At 37.1% G+C, this 19,440-nt stretch overlaps 2 protein-coding genes across 3 annotated transcripts; both read left to right on the top strand.

Moving 5' to 3' along the window:
* The first annotated feature begins 3,791 nt into the window (after positions 1-3,791).
* Positions 3,792-8,136, top strand: LOC129372621 (potassium voltage-gated channel subfamily A member 10). Of its 2 annotated transcripts, none has more exons than XM_055050024.1 (2): positions 3,792-3,860; positions 5,041-8,136. In XM_055050024.1, the coding sequence occupies exon 2, from the start codon at positions 5,198-5,200 to the stop codon at positions 6,875-6,877; it is 1,680 nt and encodes a 559-aa protein (XP_054905999.1). In that variant the 5' UTR covers positions 3,792-3,860; positions 5,041-5,197; the 3' UTR covers positions 6,878-8,136. The 2 variants fall into 2 exon arrangements, with proteins under 2 accessions (XP_054905999.1, XP_054905998.1); XM_055050023.1 differs by lacking the exon at positions 3,792-3,860 and adding an exon at positions 4,053-4,140.
* A 6,292-nt stretch (positions 8,137-14,428) lies between these two features.
* On the top strand, positions 14,429-18,480 carry LOC129372781 (uncharacterized). The gene is made up of 6 exons (XM_055050285.1): positions 14,429-14,682; positions 15,032-15,631; positions 15,720-15,830; positions 16,036-16,097; positions 16,843-17,103; positions 17,940-18,480. The coding sequence occupies exons 2-6, from the start codon at positions 15,040-15,042 to the stop codon at positions 18,003-18,005; spliced, it is 1,092 nt and encodes a 363-aa protein (XP_054906260.1). The 5' UTR covers positions 14,429-14,682; positions 15,032-15,039; the 3' UTR covers positions 18,006-18,480.
* The last annotated feature ends 960 nt before the right edge of the window (positions 18,481-19,440 follow it).

Below are 19,440 nucleotides of genomic sequence, written 5' to 3'. Positions count from 1 at the left end.
TTTTTGATATTGAATAGACATATTAATATTGCATGGTTTTGTTTCTACTTTACCCCTCTGGCTAAAGAACCAAATATTTCCTTATACTTTGATGTGAAAGCTAAAGATTCTAACTCTGTCTTCCTTAAAACCCTTTATGGCCTCAAATCCACAAACAGCTAAATGCATAGCTAGTATTGTTGCTACTCTGAGAAGATTCCAATTAAGGTGACTATTTTGCTTTTTTAACAGTTAGGTGGTATGTGTTGGTTTTAATACCAACGTTCTTATGCCCTTGTATTTTTCTGACCCATGCTACGTAATTTGCAATGAAGAGAACCCCTGGAGCGATATATAGGATTACTAGACTGGAATAACCAGTTGCCTTTACAGCAGCTATAAGATTACGAGTCTGGAATATCTAATCCGTGCTGTCTTACGTGCACTTTGAAATCCTGTCATCCTTAATAGATGAGCGTATGGGCTTTTGAGATTGAATTACCCAGATCATGTACACAAGATGAGCTGTTCAGACAGTTGTAGGCCAATTAGCCTCTGTATATGAGGCAAATGCTCTACCACTGTGCCGCATGACAAAATCTGAAACGTGGGGTGCACAGTGGTGCAGTTGGTAGCACTGGTACCTCACAATAAGAAGGTCCTGGATTTGAATCCTAGCCTGATGTCTCCCTTCATGGAGTTTGCATGTTCACCATGTGCATTTGTAGCTTCTCTCCATGTTCTCAGACTTCCTCCATCAGTCCAAAAACATGACACTTAAGTTATTTGGTATCTCTAAATTCAGAAAATGGTGAGTAAAAAGGAAAACAAATATCATAAATATACGTTGAAACAACAACAAAAAAACAAATTCAACCAATAGTTCAGAAGTAGTAGCTTTAACCTAAACATATAAATAGATGGAAACACCAATGTAATGCTAACACAAACAAACCCAGGATAATAAGCGAAGCAATGTTGCAAAGTAATGTTTAAATTTAAGCATTATAACCAACTATAGAAAGTACGTGAATCAGAAATAAGAGTAAGGAACAAGTGGTGAACGGAAACTGAACCACTTTGTGACAGTGTACCTCACCTCTCACCTTACTTAGATCGCATTGTGATTTTCTGATTAAAGTCACAGAAAACAGTGCCAGAGTGGCTAAAGAATATGGGCTTCCTGATTGGGGGTCCCCTGATTTCTGCAGGTCAACCCTTCCATGGCTTAAAGACTCTGAGGATTTTAGATGTTCCAAATACTTGGATGACTTCAGTAAGAAGAAAAGCAAAAGAAACACTGGCACAACCCTACACACAGCGACCAAATGTTTAAAGAATCTAAAAAAATTCTGTTGCCAACAGACAGAAACCCTGATGTTATAATATTATCACAATATCACAAGGTGGGACTCTTTCTAAAACTGTAAGCAAAAGAGTCATATTCTGCATAAATGTGTCTTTTTGTAATTGTGAATAAAGATGGGTGACCTCTGATAGAAAACGTTACCTGGATGAGCTCTGAACCTGACTAAAATTGTGATGACTAGTAGACAAAATAACTACTTATAAACAAAAGAAATAAGCATTAAAATGACTAAAAGAATAGGAATCCAGTCCAGTGATGCACCTGTGAGGATTTCTTTCTGAGTCTGCAGTTCTAGAGTCTTACAAGCTTTTTTTGTACACTTCAATGTACTTTAACTGATCTGTGTCGTATTTTGACTCTTCACATGAAGTTGTGTTGGAAAAGCTCTGAATGGAGCAACATATGAATATGAGGAGATCATGATCATTTATTTTTTACCATACATTTTTTACATTTAAGAAACTATTTTATGTAGTTCACTAGCTCCAGTTACTTTTGTTACAGGGCATGCCTCGTTTTAGTCATTTAATCTCTTTGTTTTCCCCGTAGCCTGAAAGCTGAGATTTTCCACTCTAAAGCAATTAAAAAAAAGTTCAATAAACCATGCTTTTGCTTTGCAACAGAATACTAGGAAGAAAATACTACCTTAAGGACAGATTTTCAAAACAGATGAGACAATCAATATAAACAGAAGATAAAGTTTAGCTGAAAACAATTATGAAAGGTGTTTCTTATTATTCTTATGTACTGAAATAACTAAATTGTTGTTAAACAGCCAACCTAATCACATCAGTATAGTTTCTTTTCTATTCCAAAAATATCTGGAGATTTTTTTTTTCTCTTCAATGTTAAAGTTAGAATTTTTTCATTTCTGGGCAGAGGTCACCGTTTGTACCAGGATCGGCTCAAAGTCGAACATCTGCGAAGGTGTGCTGAAGGTGTTTCTACCGATGCAGCACCAGTGTAGTTCACAAATAAGCCTGCTGATGGAGAATTGCTTTGTCAACACAGATTGTTTGTCGGTAAGGTGATAGTGTCATCAGGAAGGGCGGAGGAATGGATGATAGATGGAGGGCTACGCGGGAGAGTGGAGGGAGGGGCGTAAATCGCTCTGGTACACCATCAGTTCCCCTGAGAAGAGTAACAATGCAGTAACTGCAGTCTACGTCATCCTGGAGTTCATATCTCATCTCTAGACCTCCCCTTTCTCACTTTTTCTGTCACAAATCATTTTCCAGTGGAGGGGATTGATTATTTACTTTTGCTCTGACTTGTGCAGTCTGTGATCCCACCCCCATCGATGTCCATCTTCCTCCCTCTGTCTGTGGGTGTAGCAAATTTGATAAAAAAGTGTTTTAGTGGCAGGTCATGCCTCAACTGGCTTTGTTCTCAATGACGTGCAAGGCAGTGAAGGAGATTATGAAAAGGCCTATACATGTGAAGAATATCGAGTCAGCAATTACTGCTTGTCTGAGCAGATGCACATCCCCACGTCTTTTTATATGCATGGGCTTTCCTTGGTTCAGTTGCTTTAGCACAAAGTTGGAATTTAAATTCATAGATGCATGATGATATTGTGAGGACACATAATGAGGTGATAGTGAATGGTGATGAATGGGGGACACAGCAGAGACTGTCAAGTTTTCTGTGACCTTGAAGCTGCGTCCCTGAGCGCGTCTGCAGTGGTCTTGCTCGTACCGCAGTGTTAGAGGGGACCAGCAGACAGCCAGCTGCAGGCTGTAGCAGGATGACAGCCATATGCAGAGAGGATATCAAGCATTAGAGCAGCAGTACTCAATCAGGAAACACAACACTCAACCTGTCTTACCAACTTGGTCACCATTCCAAAAAAGTTTCAGGAAACCTTAAATGAAAAGTTTAAATCCTTGGAAAAGCTTTTCATGGAAAAAAAAATACAAAGAACAGCAGTATAAATAATGGATTTAATTTTTTTTAACTGTTGAAGAGACCTTCCTCACCCTTTGGGGACAAGAGCTTAAAATCTGTGCAATTTTGGATCAACTCTTGACTTTGTTAGCTTTGTAAATAAATATGAGCTTGAAAAATCATTCTTGAACACTTTGCAACTTTAAGTAAAAGTATGTACAGATTTTATATATGAAACTGGACCTTGCACTTGTTTACAAAAAATGAAGGATTTGTGTGTAAAGATTAAAAGAAAATACAGAAACAGATCAGATGTCAGATGAAATAAGAGTTTGTGTTGAATCAGGATAGATGGAAAACAGTCTGAAGTCCCCAGGCAAACAGATGTTGCAGATATTGACAGGTAGTGTAAGAAAAGACAAAAATAGTTCAATCCGAAGGTCAGGATTTATCGGATGATCCTGCAAGTGGATGCTTAGTCTGCAGAAAAAAGGCAAGCGAGTGGAACCCACACTCCCTTCCCCTCATCAAACAGCGATTGGCTCCTGCACAGTAAATCTCCTATCACAGTGCTTACCTATAATGTCTCCACTGACGGAGGAGGGAGCAGCCAGAACAAAGCCAGGTGACCCCTACATTTAGTGTACAGTCAGATACCTTTGTGGGTGTTTTATTGTTTATCTGTGTTTGTGTGTGTTTGTGAGAGAGTGAGAGAGCAGTTGTGTACGTTTCAGCTTCTCTGGTTTCGTATATGGTGTTAAATTACTCAGTGAGAGCTTTAATACAGCTAGAGACACTCTTGATTGGAAGTTTGGATGAGGGAGTGTGAGGGAAGTGGGGAACAGAGTGGAGCTGGCAGGCAGGACAAAGAGGACACAGAAACTTCTGCAGAGCCAGGGACATGGGTGAGTCCTCACTGCATGCATGTTGTGCATCTTTTGAGTCACGTCTGAGTTATGTCTCCTTACAGTGATAACTGTTTTTGTAAATGTTGGGCTAGTGACAGATAATAACCTATCTAAAATGAAAGTTTTTTCTACATTCAGAAAAGTGTCTCCAATCAAAGGATGTCGATTCTTACTTCTTATGTCTTGGTGATGTCCTTTGTCTTCTCACTTGGACTCGTTCACCCTTTGTCACTTACATGGGAGACTTAGCCCACATAATTATGTATCTATCATCTATGATTTCCTTATATAAGATTTAACTTTGTACTGCTCACTGTCATGCTATCTGCTAAGTTGAGAATGGAATCCGAGTCCTGTGAATCTCCTTGAGTCTTGAAGGGCCTTCAGTGTCAAGTGAATTGCAGCCTTATGGTGTAGGTTACAATTTGTTCAAACCTAGCTAAATGAATGATAAACAGATACACCAGCTGTATAACTGACAAACTACTTTGAACTCAAGAAGACTTTTGATAGGCAATGGAAATTAGGGTTAAAAAATATTGATGTTAACACATAAATTTTTATTTTTTATTTTTAATTAATTTATGGCATTAGCCATAAATTAGTTTATGGCGTCACTATTTTGCCAGAGGAAATAGTTTTGCTACGCATTATCAGCAATAATGCCCCTTATGCTGCATGTAAGCACTCTCACGTCTGATCTTGCAGAGTATGAGTTTTCGTTTAGGTCATTGGAAAGAAATTGAAGCGGAAAAATAACTGTATGTGCAGAGTATCAGATGGCAGGTTCTTTGCTGATGCAAACAAGAGCTGACAAAAAATCTCCTTATCAACAAAACAAGATTGCAGCACTTAAGAATAATTTAATACATCTCTTTTTATCACACAATTTTACAGATTAACCAAAGGCCTGAATGCCACCTTAGTGTCCAGCAGCCTGAATGGTAACCAGGAGGAGAGAAGCTCTGGCGCTATCTTCAGCGTGGCACTGGTTGAGATTCATTCTCTGTCTCCGGAACCAGATTGACCATTACAGCTAGCATCAAAGCAGGCAATGGAGGTGCCGCTTGTTAATTTTGAAAACATGGACGATGTTGGCATCAACCTCGGTGACCCAAGCGACTCGGGTTACCCAACCTCACCCAACTCAGAGGCCCCTGATCAGAACTTGCTGGCCCACCGACTGGCTTCACCTCCTCAGTCGCCACGCAGAGGACGGCGACAGCGTCAGTCTGGACAGGAGGGGTTGTCCCCCTCCACTCCTCCAACTCTTACCTCCAAGGCAAACTCCAGCAGTGGCAGTCTAATCTCCAGTCTGAAGCTCCTGGCAAACAGTGAGTCTCCCACTGACAGTGTCTTCAGTAAGATGCTAAAGGACTATTATGAGAATGAAGATTTGTTCGAAAAGCACTGCTTGGAGGAGAAAGATGAGAAAGTCGTCATAAATATTTCTGGCTTGATGTTTGAAACCCAACTCAGTACCCTGAGTAAGTTTCCAGAGACACTGTTGGGAGATCCCATGAAGCGGTTACAATACTTTGACCCAATGAAGAATGAGTATTTTTTTGATAGAAATCGTCCATCATTTGATGGGATTCTCTACTATTACCAGTCAGGAGGGAGAATCCGCAGACCAGCCAATGTTCCCTTAGACATTTTTGCGAATGAAATTGTTTTCTATGAGTTGGGCCATGAAGCAATGGAGCAGTTTCGTGAAGATGAAGGGTTTATTAAAGAGCCTGAAGTCCTCTTACCTACCAATGAACTGCAGAGGCAGTTCTGGCTCCTCTTCGAATACCCTGAAAGCTCCAGTGCAGCCAGATCTGTGGCTCTGGTCTCTGTCTTTGTCATAGTCATTTCCATCTTTATTTTCTGTCTGGAGACTCTTCCAGTGTTCAGGGAGGACACCGATGTTCCTCCAGGTTTCATCCAAATGGTCAATGGAACTGGCTCTTACCCTGCCCCTAAAACTGTGTGGACATATCTCACGGACCCATTTTTCATTGTGGAGACTATTTGCATTATATGGTTCTGCTTTGAGCTTGGTGTCCGTTTTGTTGTTTGCCCCAGTAAGAGTGATTTCTTTAATAATATCATGAATATTATTGACATTGTGTCCATAATTCCTTATTTTGTCACCCTGGGAACCGAGCTGGCCACAACGCCGGACGAAGATCTGAATGCTGGTCAGAACATGTCCTTGGCAATTCTGAGAATCATTCGACTTGTGAGAGTCTTCAGAATTTTTAAGCTCTCCCGCCACTCAAAAGGTCTTCAGATTTTGGGTCAAACCCTAAAAGCCAGCATGAGGGAACTGGGGCTGCTAATCTTCTTCCTCTTCATAGGAGTCATCCTCTTTTCCAGTGCCATCTACTTTGCAGAAGTGGATGAGCCCCAGACACAGTTTGTTAGCATCCCTGATGGCTTCTGGTGGGCTGTGGTATCCATGACCACTGTTGGTTATGGGGACATGTGCCCAATTACAATGGGAGGGAAAATGGTCGGCACCCTCTGTGCCATTGCTGGTGTCCTGACCATTGCCCTGCCAGTCCCTGTCATTGTCTCCAACTTCAACTATTTCTATCACCGTGAGACCGAGCAGGAAGAGAAACAAGTGATGGATGCAGCTGCAGAAGCTGCCCAGAAAATGTCAGCTGCTAACAAGTATGGAAGTACATGTTCTCTCAACAAGAGTAATGGCACATGGCAAAATGAAAAAAATGGCATGCATTGAGAAAGATAAGTAATTCTTATTAATGTCAGAGGAAGATAGACATAAAAAAAATCAAGAATATGTGTTAGTGAGACAAACTTGGTTTATTCACTCATCTTTTTGTACTTGAAACACTTGTGCAAATGATTACAGTATCATTAGGCACCATGTGATGAGACAACCAATACACAAACTGTCTGTCTACATGTAAATGTGTCAAAGTGCAATTAACATAACTCAGCAACTTACTGCTTCAGTAACTCAGAGAATAAATGGTGCAGCAAGATATGATTTCTACAACAGACCAACATTTCACCCAAAAATTGGCTTGATTAGACAGAAATAGTATCTATTTGTCCATCAGATGAAAACAAATCAAGTAATATGAGCTCACTTAGTTCATTGTTAGTCTACACTTTATCATACTCAGCAAAGTCAAGATTGGTCTTGGCAACATGTTCAAGGGCAGGCAAGTGTTGGAGGTGTAACATAAGACATTGGCATACACATTGTCTTCTCAGCAAGTTTATAGGTGCAAATGTACAGCCTGCAGCACCTTTCCGTGTAACAATACCTTTCCATGTGATAAATAGCTGGCAGAGTAGCATGTCTGCTATCAAGCTTCTAGCGAGCCTGCAAATTTAAATATAAACCTGCTTAATCTCCACTATACTGTACATGCAAAGAGTTTGCACGCTGCAGTTTTGGTGAAACGCAGGTTGCTGTTTTTAGCCACAGGTTTTCTTATTAGAATTCGGAACAAAGCCCAAATGAACATGTCAACACTTGTTATTCTCACATGAACTTACCCTTTAAATCTGCATCACTTCATTGCACTGAAAATGTTTTTCTATGTATGTCTTAAGCCATAGGTGTCAAACTCTGGCCCGCAGGCCAAATTTGGCCCGCAGTGTAATTATATTTGGCCCACGAGGCAATTTCAAATTAATATTAGACATTTACGTCAGAAAGGAGGCATTAAATGTTTATTTAAAATATTTAATATTTTATTTCATATATGAAATATATTATAATATGTTTTATTATTATTAGCAACTCAATTTTGCACACCTGCACTTTTAAGTTAGATAAGCTTTGCTGGTTCAATATTTATTGTTATATTAGAACTTGTTTGGGTCCATATTAATAGATTCATTTGTTCAACCTTGGCCCGCGACTTTATTCAATTTAAAGTTTTGGCCCACTGTGTATTTGAGTTTGACACCCCTGTCTTAAGCACTTTAGGAGCTTCACATCATCCATTGTTGGCAGGGAAAACGTGTTTATATATATATATATATATATATATATATATATATATATATATATATATATATATATATATATATATATATATATATATATATATATATGTGTGTGTGTGTGTGTGTGTGTGTGTGTGTGTGTGTGTGTGTGTGTGTGTGTGCGTGTGTGTGTGTGTGTGTGTGTGTGTGTGTGTGTGTGTGTGTGTATGACCAGACCAGGTTAGGGGAAAAACAGAAAAAAAACAAAGTTTTTTTAAAGTATTTTTTCATCTGCCTTTTTATCTCTTCAATGCATGGCATAGCAGCTAAGCTGAGGCTTTATTCCCATTATCATATCTGAACATTTGATACATACACACATATATGTATATAAAGACTGAATTTATTATAATATTTTAAACTTATAATAGGAAACAATTTATTTGACATGAGATTGAGATACATACAAAGATAATGAGCTAACTGGGTTTGTTATAACATATGACTTGTAATTTCCATAAGAAAAACATGAATTGGAACCATTTATGCATGAAACGTTTCTGTCAGTGAAAACTTAATGTATGTGAGTGTCTTGTTCATATAAATATTGCTTGTACTGAAATGTCAGTGAATGTAATTGTAACTCAGTCAATGCCTTTGTAATCCTAAGAAATACAATATGGTGATGTGTGGGTGTCAAAGAACATTGCGTTCTTCATCCATTGAAAAAACTACCTGCTAGGAAAATATAATGCAATAAGTTGACATGAATAAGTCACCTCAGTAATTAGCACTTTACTATGTTACAAAGCACTGAATATGTTAAGACTGTTACTGTATGTGTCAACATTGTACAGTATACATAATTTGCTATGTTTTATTTATCCAGCAAAGAGTGCCTTTCATTAAACATGTACCCAAACTGCGTCATGCTTCCTCTGTTGATTTTTTTAAAGAATTTATTCTGGGATAAACTGTGCACAGGTCTGAGCAGATTTATGAGTTTGAGCTTCAATTTTCCTTATGTTTATTTATAAAAGTGATGAATAAAAGTGTAAGTGTCAGTTTTTTGGCTTCAGGGCTGAACTCTCATTAACACCTCATGTTGGCTTGTTATTAACACCTTCTCACTAGCTGTTCGCATTGCTGATATCATGATGAAAATAATTGTGCGAAGCTTGTCATATGACAATACAGAATAAAGTCATATTTTTTGTGGGTTTTTTTCTGTATTGATATAAATAAGTGGTGTCAATAGCAAACTGGAGGAGCAGATGTTTGTTTGAGGTCTAACACGCCCGATAGCTCATGAAGTAAAGAAAAAGAGCCCGGCTAAAAATGGGTGAGGTGATGGAAAAATGACTACAAATTGATGCAGATGAAAACTGACACAGTCTCTATAATACTTAATACAAATGTTGAAAAAAACACTAATTAGATCACATGTTCTGTTGGCTGTACTCTGTTCTAAATGGGGAAATTACAGTGTTGTGTGGGAAACAATGTCTTTGACTGGGATCACTTCAGAAGAAAAGCACCAAGTTAAATATGCAGTGCAAATTAATCTTTTATTACATGATCTGTCTTGGCGTCTGAGGCAAGACAGAGGCTGTTTTACTTGCTGATTGTTTCATGCCTTTATATATAAACAAAACCTTCCTAGTCAGTAACTAAACCGTACCAAAATTATGTTGCTCTTCTGAATTTTGTTTTTCTCAGCCAATTTCTGCCATAAAGGTTTTTGCTTTTCTGTTTGTCATGTTGTGTTTTTGAGTCTTTTCAACTTGGCAACTTATCACTCAGGTCAGCATGCCACTCTTCTGATTTCTGATTGCTCATTGATATCCCACAGATACCCTTTGTTAGCATTTAGCATTTAAAAAGACAGATGGCTCAGGCAAGGTCAAAGCTAAAAAGTGAGGCTGCATTTATAATTCATGAGAAGTTCCATGAAGATATCAAATCTAACCAGTTTTTGATAAAAAATTCACCCCAAGAAATGATTCAAAGACCAACTGGTCCAGTCTCTGTGACACACAAGTGTAGTGCAAATCTTAGTAGAACTAAAAATATCTTTGTAGCACGAGTGCTCTTTACTTCTGACTCTCTGAGCTGGTGACAAGCTGCGTCCTTCTGCTCTAAATGAAGCAATGGACGAGTCTCATGCAAAAGCTCAGACCGTGAGTCTCATATCAGTGGATTGGGTTACTGTACTGTCAGCAGACACGTTAATTCAATTCTCAGAGCTGCACAGACAGCAGCCTGTGCACAGTAGTTTTCTGCCTCCAGAGAGTAAAGTCACCTGGAACTCAGCAGATTGTGTTCAAATCAAATCGCTTAAAGTTCTTCAGTTCCTTTGAGAAACTGCAACTCGTCTGGATTTAAAGCAAAGTCAATAGACATGTAAACGCTTTGGAGAAAAGTGCAACATCAAGTAATACTGCTATTGATTATAGCTCAACTTTGACAATGTACAGTATTACTTAAGGTATGGATCCCACACTGTGACTTTGCATTTAAATTTTTATAGCCTGTTCATTAACTACAAGACTAACATTATGAATTGAAAAGGAATCCAATAATTTTGCTAATGGAGGCAGGAAACTCAATGTTCTGTCACCATAATAGAGGATGATGAATGAGAAAATAAAGAGGGTCTGGCCTTTTAGTGCTTCACAGAAAATGCTGCTTGTTCCTTGTTTTTGAATGCAGTATTTTGTGAAGGGATCAAAAGATGCTATAAACAAATTCTTTTTCTTCATCCCAAAAAATGCAATTCCATGTGAAAGCTACAAATGAAAATGCAAAGAACATTCTTCAAAGTACATTATTTTGAAAAAGTTACTATGCTTCTTGAACAATTTCAGACTTTTCCATAAGTCTGAAATTACTGCATTTGCCTAAACTGGAGGCAAATACAGTAATTTGCCTCAAGTAATAACTTGTTTACTCAGGGAAACTAAATGCAAATATGATACATTTTAAATGAGAAAAATCATGTATTATTTTGTTTCTCAGTCACAATGATGCATTCCATTACATTGGCCTGTCACATCAAATCACAACAAAATACTTAGAAGTATATGGCTGTTAAATGGCAAAATCTGAAACTGTTGAAGGAATCTGAATGCATTTGCCCAGTTCGTATACAAACTGCAAAAGAGCCAGAGGAATAGTTGTTAACTACTGCTTCAGAAACATTTTTTGGAAAACACGGAGCATTTGAACTTAAGAAAATCCCCAATAGACGTTTAGAAGTGTGTTTAAACTTTGACCTGTTTAAACCAAAAGTTTAAAAAAAATGTTTGGTTTAACACTTCTGGAAATCTCAAGAAAAAATAGAAAAAGTGCTGTGAAAACCAAGCATATCAACTTTATCATATGTTTTTGGAAGTATCTTTGTGATTGACTAACAATGACTTGCAAAGTAATCCCTAGACAAACATGTGACAGCAGTCACAGATTCTTTAGGTGGTATAAAGACACTCATGTGCCACATAAAGTTTTAAAAGAACAAGTATTTCTCAAAACATGTCAAATGTTTATTTTATGTAGCTAAATCATTTTTAATTTCCTGGAATTTTTGTTTACCACCTTTTACTATATGCAGAATGAGAATACAGTGAATGTTGAGGCATGTTATTTAAATAGTACTTTCAGCAATATTGCTTCTATAAAATGGATTTATTTAGTTAGTAAACACAAATAAAGCTGTGGTATTGTCTTGAGTCTGTTTCTATATGAATTGTGAGCTGCCTTATGCAGCACAAATCATTTTATGATTGGAGAGGCACCCCAGAATACACAGAGAAGAAGTAATGACTCAAAGAGATAAAGATTTATGACAGGTGAATGCACAGTGACTGCTCTGCTGTTCCGCTGCAAGCTCCAGAGGTCAATGACCAAGCCTTGTGGGACGAAACGTGAGTCTCACATTTGTAAAGCTTAACACCCATGAAAAATGAAGAAGGTGACCTAAAGTATCACCAAGGGCCAGACAGTAAATGAAGCATTGAATTTGGATGACCCCAGGCTGCTTTCCATGACAACAAACTGGAAAATTCAGAAAGTCTAATGAGTACTACAGTGAAAAGGATTTCAGTCATAAATTATACACTAAGATAAATATGGGAAAATCCACATGGAGAGCGAGCCTTACTAGAAGGGATGCAAGTGACTAATTTTAGTATTTATCTACGCACCTCATAAATTAAAATACTATGTGGAACAAGTATTTTAATCAGGAAGAAGAACTTTGACTGGAAAAAAAAACTTAAAATATGCTACTGGATATGCTGCAGCCAAGGCACGATTTATGTACTCTTTTGTAGGTTCATCTTTTCAATCACAGCATCAAATATGTTTAGTTCTTAAAAAACAATTTTAATGTAATGGTAATAATATTGTTTTTGTATTACTCTTTGTTTAAATTAAGTACGCAAATTTAAATGTCCAACCATTTATGGATATAATGCACCCATTTTAAGACATGTTCACTGCCCTCTAGTGGCTTCCGCAGTCACCAGATCAAGTCAGTTCAAAAAGGGGCTCCAGCCCAGCGCTAACCAGGTGCACGTGATAAAAGTGACCAATGAGTGTTTAGATCTTGACAGAGTATAGAACTTAAATTTCATTGGTAAGTGTGACACCACGTGGAGATTTGGGGGTACTACAAAACAATCCTGTCTTTTTGATTTTGTAACTTGCATTCTCTAATTTATTTCAACTTAAACAATGCTCAAAATATTAGAAATACTTTGAGTCTATTAGGTCTAATATCAGCTTATGAATTAAAAGCAAGCTAGTGAAATAAGGTCAGCTTATAGACAAAACTATTCTTGGCTGCAAAGAGTCCATATGATAGAAAACTTTTGTGTATGGTTTCTATGGATTTACAATTTAGCAGTCAGGATAAGACTTTATTTATAGTGACGTGTCACTATAAACTAGATAAACTAGAAGATAAACTAGAAGTAAACACCTTATTTCTGGTGAGTTTTTTTTTTGTAACAAACCCCTTTTGGGAAAACCAAGACGTCCCTATTGGTGTTGTAACAAATTATTTCCGGTCGCACAAAGAGGTGAGGAGGGGAAGTTGTTACTACAGGAAGTGTCTGAGGTTATGTCAGAGTAGATTTAGTTTATTGGTATGTTAGTAATGATAATTTTTTATTACTGAAGCCACATATGCAAAAAACTGCAACTACATTTTTTGCTGCAATAATCTAGTTGCAGTTTCGACCAATTGCAGTTAAAATAAAATATGAACTGTGCTTAATCTTTTAGTAGCAGTTTCAAAGATTTCAAAAGTCAAAATGTCAGAATTGAGCTGAATCGTCACCACAAAACTTTGATTGTTTATATCAAAGTTGTACATACATAGACAGGTCATAATTGAAAACCATGAAAAAAAAAAAACGTTCACTTACAAATGAAAAAACAATAAAACAGAGCTGGGAAATAAAAAATGGATCTCCACAGCAGAATTTTGCAACATATATTTTGAAAAAAATTTACTAAAAAAGGTGATTCAGCTTTGTTTTTATTTTATTGCAGCCACATTTCCCTGAAATCCATGCCATGTTCTCACATGTGGCTGTAGTTTGCAGCTTAAGCCAAGTACACAGCTCTAAGGGGGGAAACTTGATTATCATAGATGAATTGCATATGCCATAGCGCTGAGGTGTATAATGAATCCCATACCTTTGCAAAATTAAAATGGCAGCACCACCATACAGACATTTTGAAAACAGCAGCAGAACAGGATGAATACTCTTGTAGTATTTGTGTTGTGTCCAAAAGATAACAGAGACAAGGAAAATGAAATCTTCATGAAACATCCTAATCTTGATTTTCTGCAGTAAATAAAATTCTCAAATGCACATGGATAGGGAAGCTATTTTCTGGCATACAGCTCAGCAACTGTTAAATTATCTTGAGAATAACTAAATCCCTGCAGAATGGATTACCTCATGTTATGAGGTTAGTAAAACACATCGAAATACTGACCATGACACATAGTGATAAAATATAGATTTAGATTTGACAGAAAAATCTAAATCTTACAAAGTAGCCTTAAAGCAAAGATAGGACGAACATTATAATTATTCTTATTAAGTCACTCTGCATTTTACACTCTAAAATCTAGATTTAGAAATGTCAGAAATTTCAGCTCTTCAACTTGGGTTATTCTTAAGACATATTTCTCAAAAGCGGTGGAATAATCCTTTGACAAAGATAAAGGGTTATTTTCTCTTTAGACACCCTTTTACAGGAAACACGTTGCCTTGACTTCCTATTAAACGTGGCCGATTATTACACTGCGCAGCTAAAGAGAAACCGTAAACAAGATCTTTGTAATCCCGGAAAACATACGAGGTGGACAGCGCAAAATCCCCTAGTGTCGCATTACCTTATCTCAGGTGTTCAGGTGAGAGCGGCGACGTGTCCCGAAGTGGGAGGACCTTCTGGTTTCGGCGAGCAGGTGAATTAGTCTCATTGTAAGATGTAAGCCTGTCTACAGCGAGCAGCTTCAAAACCCGCGACCTGAATATTTCATACGGATAATTTCAACGGTTAAAGGTGAGTTTACTGACAGAGTAACTTGACCATTAATACGTTTTGTTTCTCTTCCTTCTTTTTGACTTTTAAACAATATTTGTGTCGCAGTAATAACCGCATTATCTAACACAACTTAATTACACTTTCCTGTTTCAGCTGCGTTTTAAAGACTGTTTAGAACAGTAGATAAAAAAATAAATTATAATTGTCTTAAGATCCTATTTGTTGTTTCTAAAATTCGATCAAGACATTGTGCATTTTTTTAAATGTTAAAAATGAGTAAAAAATATTGTTATTTAATAGTATAAATAAATTTGAAAGTTCATGTGATTTTAAATCTGAAGGTACGCTTTTCTCTTCTTGCTCTCAGAACCCGCCATGGAAACATCAACAGAAAAACAAAGGCCTGTTCACGGCCAGATAATCTCTGTGCCCCATAAGGACACAGTGCGTCTCCTGGAGGTTTACGTCAAGCGGAGCCTCAGCCTGAATGATGGCAGTCTGGGGGCAAAGAAACCAGGGAAGAAGGAAAAGTGGGTGACCTTGTCCAAAAGATATAGACGATCCTCCAGTGACCCTTCGCTACACTTGCAAGGGGCATTAAATCACAGTGAATCCGGTGAGCTTCCTGAGGCTGAATCCCAGATGCATGAACCTATGAAAGATCCTGAGGAATCAGAGGAGCCAGAAATCAAGACGAAGAAGATAAAAAAGATCAAGAAACCCTCACTTTGGAAGACTTTTCTTGGCCTTTTCAAGAATGAGGACAAAGAAGAAGATCAAGACAGTTCATCAGAGGTGTTTGGCAATTCAAACCAATCAACTAACTGCCTGCCCACAACTCAGATCTCCTTTCAAAAGAAATCATTCAGGAAAAAGTCCTTGAGAAGAAAATTGTCCAAAAGGCGGTCTCTGAGATCAATTAAATTTGGTAAAGATGTCAACTCTACTGATAGCACTGGAGTAGAAGGTAACTATTACAGAAATCAAGATTCATATAACTGCCATGTTACTGCATTTAAAAACTGCTCATCAATATTCAAACATTTGCTTAACAGCTGTGATCAGTGTCGAACCAACATACGCCTACTATGAGAAAGTATCAGAAGAACTTGAAAAAATTGTGCACGAGGTCAAAGAACAAGAGGAAACGGAAATTCTGTCCAATGGTAAGAAATGGGTTATTTTGCTCGTAGTTTGCAGATGTTAAAAATAGTTAATTGCTGACAGAATAGCGTGGGGAAAAAACAACAAATCTGGAACTGGAAGTACTGAAAGGAAGAAAAAAAATGCATAGTAGAATTAACATTTAAGCAGATTCTGTTAAATAGAACTTGTTCAGAAAATTTATTAATAGCTCCTGTTTGTTTTCAGAGGAAGTTATCGAAAGGATTGTTGCTTTGACCATAAAAGAGGGTGATGCCATTGATGGGAAGGTGGGTGTTTCCTCCTATTGTCAGTGAAAAAGTATTGTAGTGTTGGAAATAACAGAGTAGTTTTTAATAATTAGATACCAGGGTGAAGAGCTAAAGAGATAGTAAAGATATTGTTGACAAGGAAACAATTGTTTTAAATATAAAAGTTGAAAAACTATTTTAAAAAGTACAGTTAAGGCTTTAAATCACCCATCTGTACCTCTGTCTGTTAGAGGCATGTTTTTGAAAACACAGCAAAAGCGACTAAGATTAGAAAGGAGGAAGTGCTTCGTAGAGTACATGTTGAGTCATAAAAGGTTTGAAAACCAACCACAGGTCATATGGTTGCTGTGACATATGGTCTGTTAAAACAGTTTTACATTAAATTACTTTTAACCTATAAGTAAACAAGCCAACTGTGGTTAATTAATTGTATGTTTATTGCAAAATGTAATATAAGATAAAAAGGGACATTTCAGGCATAGTTTTTACCCAGTGATTTTCTGTTTGTGTTTTCAAATGCAGCACTTTACTGTTTTTTTTAGTTAAGATACTGAGTATTTATAGACATTTAATATTTTCTTGATCCTTAAAGTGTACACAATGCATTGGGAAAATATTGCAGTGAATCAGCTGCCTAACAACTTTCAAGTAATCATTAACCACGTTTACAGAATCACTTTGGATTGCAGTAAAAGGATTGTCTTTGCTGCATTATCTCAAGTACTTTCCCTCCTGAGAGCTCTATTGTCCTCATCTCCTTCAGCTGAAAGATAACCCCGCGCTGAGCAGCTTCTTCCAGCGCATGTCTTACTCCTCCTTCCAGAAGATGGCAGATGCTTATCTGGAGAAAGAGGCAATGCCAACAAACAAGCCGCCCACTGTGCTACCTACAGCACCCGAACTGGTCAAATTGGCTTTTACCCTTGACTTTACGGCCAGGGTAGCTGGGCTTTCCAAACAGAACATTGGTCACATCACTTGTCTCGGAAACCGTTATCTGCTGGACCGATTTGAATACAGACAGGTGAGAATGCTAAAGAATGGATTCCATGTTTGCTAAAGACAAGTTTCTAGAACTTTGATAGTTTTCAAGCATAAGGAATGTCAAGCTCTAAATTGTACTGTTAGGTTGTTTGTATAGTGAAAATGTCACAAATACTGCCGTTTCTTAGGATCACAATGTTTGCACAAGCAAATTATTAGAGAAATCTAACATAATCTAATTACCTTTATCTGAAACAAAATAATCTACATTACTATTGTCTTATTGGAAACACATACTGATTATAGTAGGGAATAATGTTGGTTACACCTACTAATTTTTTGAGAAATGGATTTAAAACAAAAATTACAGATATTTCTACCAAAAACAGTATATCACTAAATAACTAATTTCTGAGGTTTAATTTCAACATGTGAATTTTAATATATGGATTCATTATTTACATGAATAAAAATGTCAGTCTTTTTTCTTATTAATATTGAGGATTATGCTTAAACCTAACAAAAACCCAAAATTAAATGTCTTAGAAAACTGAGTTTCACACAAAACTAGAAAGTGTACAAAACTACTCAAATTATTAAACTTGTTGCCTGAGTTTGATATTTTAATTTAAATTGCAACTTTAGTGCAAGTTAAATAATTCAGCAGGAATTCTAAAAGAACCACCTAATCAGACTTTTTTCAAGCAAAGTAAAGGTGTAGGTAGAAGTGTAAAACTTTAAATTCCAGAAAAAGTATGACAAATATTCATTCCCAACCTTACCCATTTAAAACCTCTATATCTTGATTGCATGTCTGCAAAGTACACATGCAAAAATGGAAAATTTTGTTTTAATATCTTTTCTTGTTTCTTTCAGGCATGCACAGACCATCCCTGGTCTGACTGCGATGATGGAGACGATGTTCCTCTATCAGGGAAATGAAACTGAGATCTGCTCAACTATCCACTTCCCCACAGATGTGACTACAGATTTGCACAAACTCCACTTTATGAACACTGAAAACTTAAGTTATTTAACATGTGCTTGAAAGAGTTTACTAACCTGTGAAAATGTGACATAGCAGGATGTTTTCTCAGAAAGCCGACACTTGACAGGCCAATGGCCCTAAGCCCAATCTTAGTGAAACGGTTGAGCAAAGTGACAGCACTTTGTAAGATTCATAATTAGGTGCTTCTCTAAGAGACACTACAATGCAAGGATTTTTGCCATATTTGAAAACTTGTTGATTTGTAACAATAAAAAACAGTGCAATTTTTCTTCTGTATGGGTAACTCTTGAGCTCTTGTTAAATATGTAATGTATGTATCAAAACTGTGATTTTTTTTGTTATGAATGCTGGCATTCATAATGTCAACTCTGATCTTGATAAAATACTGAAATGAGTTTTATTTTTTTAATAAACATATCTATGCTTCTTAATATGGTTGGCAGCTCGTTCATTCACTAACATGTAAGCAGGAAACAAATTAGAAATGAAGTACAGCTTGTCAAAATTAAAGACAAGCTGTACTTGTCTTTAATACTTCTCATAAGTGAAGAAAAGCATTGCGTGAGGTGTACTGCTCCTTTTCCTTTGTGTGGGGAGGGTGAAGTTTATCTGAATGAGTCAAACTGTTGATACACCTGGAGGATAAAGAGCTGCTTAGACTTGTTTCCAGGTCAGGGTGAACTCATTGGATTAGTTTTTATTTGCATTAGAATGGATTTGATCTACTTTCACAACTCAACTTGGTTCAAATTGGGGTCAGGAGTCCAACAAGTGTATAGATAAGTTCATTTGCAGATAACCAGTAACAGGTCACAAGACTGCATACTAACTTGTAATTACAAGATGATATGGTATGTCTGTCAGCTATTATGACTAAAGTGAGCATGATGGCTCTGCTGCAGCGTGAGACTTTGCATAACCAACAAGAAATAATGATCACTCAGGGGAAAACTACCACATCCAGTGCACTGCCATGCAACAGATGAACTGTCATACTTAAGTAAACTTTTCTGATGCAAGTTCTCTGAACTTGCATCAGAGAATGATATGCTCCTTGTATGAGAAAGTACCATGATCTCCACTTGTCTGTGCCATTTTCTCGGATGCAAGTTCAGAGAACTTGCATCAGAGAAGTTTACTTAAGTATGGCAAGAATCACAATAAAATGCTAAATGTTATGCAAAGCTAAGTTATAATTTGACTTAACAATCTGGGCTTCAAAAAATATTTCTACATAATATAATAATGTTATCATCAAGTGGGTAAATCATAAACACATAAAAATTGGCAGGTGAAAGCAAAAATTCAAATATTGCTCAAGTGACATGTTCAGTGTCAGTTCTCAAAGATGAATTGTCAAGATGATGT

The sequence above is a fragment of the Poeciliopsis prolifica genome, unplaced genomic scaffold, assembly GCF_027474105.1.
Source record: "Poeciliopsis prolifica strain line A6 unplaced genomic scaffold, Auburn_PproV2 SCAFFOLD030, whole genome shotgun sequence".
NCBI lineage: Eukaryota > Metazoa > Chordata > Actinopteri > Cyprinodontiformes > Poeciliidae > Poeciliopsis > Poeciliopsis prolifica.
The sequence above is the reverse complement of the archived record's forward strand: the minus strand, read 5'-3'. Positions and strand labels throughout refer to the sequence as shown.

Bases quoted from the DNA above. Each gene is read 5' to 3' on its own strand.
- LOC129372621 (XM_055050024.1), top strand. From the start codon at position 5,198: ATGGAGGTGCCGCTTGTTAATTTTGAAAACATGGACGATGTTGGCATC.
- LOC129372781 (XM_055050285.1), top strand. From the start codon at position 15,040: ATGGAAACATCAACAGAAAAACAAAGGCCTGTTCACGGCCAGATAATC. The intron at 15,831-16,035 runs GTAAGAAATGGG...GTTTGTTTTCAG, and splicing joins AACGGAAATTCTGTCCAATG to AGGAAGTTATCGAAAGGATT. The intron at 16,098-16,842 runs GTGGGTGTTTCC...CATCTCCTTCAG, and splicing joins GTGATGCCATTGATGGGAAG to CTGAAAGATAACCCCGCGCT.